We start from the raw sequence: 2,269 nt of genomic DNA, 5'->3' as shown, positions 1-2,269 counted from the left end.
TACAATGCTTCAGAAACCTATTTCTTTTAAAAGTTCACAAACAAAGCATACAATGAAGCAGATGGACAGGTTTAATCAAACAGAGGAATAGTATGAGACAAAATAGAATTTCTGTATGTAAAAAAAATAGAAAAAAAATCTCTTCTGCATATTCTAGACAGTTTTGTAAATAATAGGTGGAAGTAAAACAAAGTGCCCAAATTATATAAATATGTAAGAGAATATTTTTCAAAAAGATCATCTAAAAAGAAGACAAAATATTGTTTATTAAAATACATAATTTATATGATTTTATCATTCTTTGTTTTGTTTGTCCTAAACACTGCTAAATGAATATTCTGTTGAGTAAAAAAATACAGGAAAATTGATAATAGTAATCATATACTCAATGCAGAGAATATTTCAAAAAAATTAAAGGTAAAATTTTTAACTATTAGAAATCTATAGTATCTTAGTCACTGACCAACACAATAACTGTAATATGATTCTGATTTTGAAATATTGCTGATACTCATTCTAAAAAGACAAATTTAGAACACTTTGTGCAGGTATAATGAAAGTAATAGAAAAATGAATTTTAAATAATTAACATATAATTTAATTATATGTACATGTAAGAGGTCATTTAGAAGTAGTAAGTACATATTAACAAAAAATATATACATTATTAAAATTCTGGGGAAATTTTGTTTAGATGTTAAAGAAAGCTGACTAGAAGGAATTTTGAATTAACCTATAACATATAATTTCGTGTCATCTAATATTTTTGGCTAGAAAAAAAACTTTCAAATGCATAAATCTAAGAATGTTTATCTTTTTCTGCTTTGTGTATGTGTGTGTTGTGTGTGTGTGTTCTAATGCACATTTATTTAAATTTTTCTTCTTTTCCTGTACAGATTTGATATGGTTCACCACAAAAAAAAAATAAAATAAAATGAAGAACCAATCAATGGAAATAGAGTTCATTCTGTTAGGACTGACAGATGATCCACAAATTCAAATTGTGATTTTTCTGTTTCTATTTCTCAACTACTCATTGAGCCTAATGGGGAACTTAATCATTATCCTTCTCACTCTACTGGATCCCCGCCTCAAGACTCCCATGTATTTCTTTCTCCGTAATTTCTCCTTTTTGGAAGTCATATTCACAACAGTGTGTATTCCCAGATTCTTGATAACCATTGTGAATGGAGACAAAACCATTTCTTATAATAACTGTGTAGCTCAATTATTTTTTTTCCTTTTACTGGGAGTTACAGAGTTTTACCTCCTGGCTGCCATGTCCTATGACCGCTATGTCGCCATCTGCAAACCTCTCCATTACCCAGTTATTATGAACAGCAGAGTATGTTACCTACTGGTGCTCAGCTCCTGGGCAACTGGATTCTTAATCATCTTTCCCCCTTTGGTCATGGGACTCAAGCTGGATTTCTGTGCTTCCAGAATCATTGATCACTTTATGTGTGAAACATCTCCTATCCTACAGATCTCTTGCACAGACACACATGTCCTTGAAATGATGTCCTTAGTCTTAGCTGTGCTGACACTTGCGATCACGTTGGTATTAGTGATTCTCTCTTATGCTTGCATTGTTAGGACCATTCTGAAATTCCCTTCTGCACAGCAAAGGACCAAAGCTTTCTCCACCTGTACTTCCCACATGATTGTGGTCTCCATGACATATGGTAGCTGTATCTTTATGTATATAAAACCATCTGCAAAAGAAAGAGTGACTGTATCCAAAGGTGTAGCTTTGCTGTATACCTCAGTTGCCCCTTTACTAAATCCCTTCATCTATACTCTAAGGAACCAGCAGGTGAAAGAAGTCTTCTGGGATGTATTACACAAGATTATGTGTTTTTCAAAAAACAAAATTTAAGAACATGATACAAATTATAAACTTAAAAACTGAAAACCAGTTCCATATATTTGTTATGATCATGTTTTTCTACCTCATCAGTTACTTCGGGAAGGAGATTCTCTTGTAAAAGTCTGTATTCCACTGTTCATTTTATTCATTCTCACAAAGGATTTTGCTCTGCTATGGTAACGTCCTTCAGGGTTTTTTTTTTTAGGAATATATTTTTTTATGTAAATGGACACAACACAATGCCTTTATTTTATGTGGTGCTGAGGATGGAACCCGGGTCCCGCCTGTGCTAGGTGAGTGCTCTACCGCTGAGCCACAATCCCAGCCCCATGTCCTACAGTTTTAAAATCCAAACTGTAACTAACCTTTCCTTATAAAATATTAGATTCCCCAAAACAT

The 2,269-nt window shown here is 32.8% G+C and overlaps 1 protein-coding gene across 1 annotated transcript; it reads left to right on the top strand.

The window, feature by feature from the left end:
* Positions 1-934: 934 nt before the first annotated feature.
* LOC144378336 (olfactory receptor 6C6-like) lies at positions 935-1,879 on the top strand. The gene has a single exon (XM_078052362.1). The coding sequence runs from the start codon at positions 935-937 to the stop codon at positions 1,877-1,879; it is 945 nt and encodes a 314-aa protein (XP_077908488.1).
* The last annotated feature ends 390 nt before the right edge of the window (positions 1,880-2,269 follow it).

This window comes from Ictidomys tridecemlineatus, chromosome 6 (genome assembly GCF_052094955.1).
Source record: "Ictidomys tridecemlineatus isolate mIctTri1 chromosome 6, mIctTri1.hap1, whole genome shotgun sequence".
Lineage (NCBI taxonomy): Eukaryota > Metazoa > Chordata > Mammalia > Rodentia > Sciuridae > Ictidomys > Ictidomys tridecemlineatus.
Note: the sequence above shows the minus strand (reverse complement) of the source record. Positions and strands in the feature narration are given on the sequence as shown.

Bases quoted from the DNA above. Each gene is read 5' to 3' on its own strand.
- LOC144378336 (XM_078052362.1), top strand. From the start codon at position 935: ATGAAGAACCAATCAATGGAAATAGAGTTCATTCTGTTAGGACTGACA.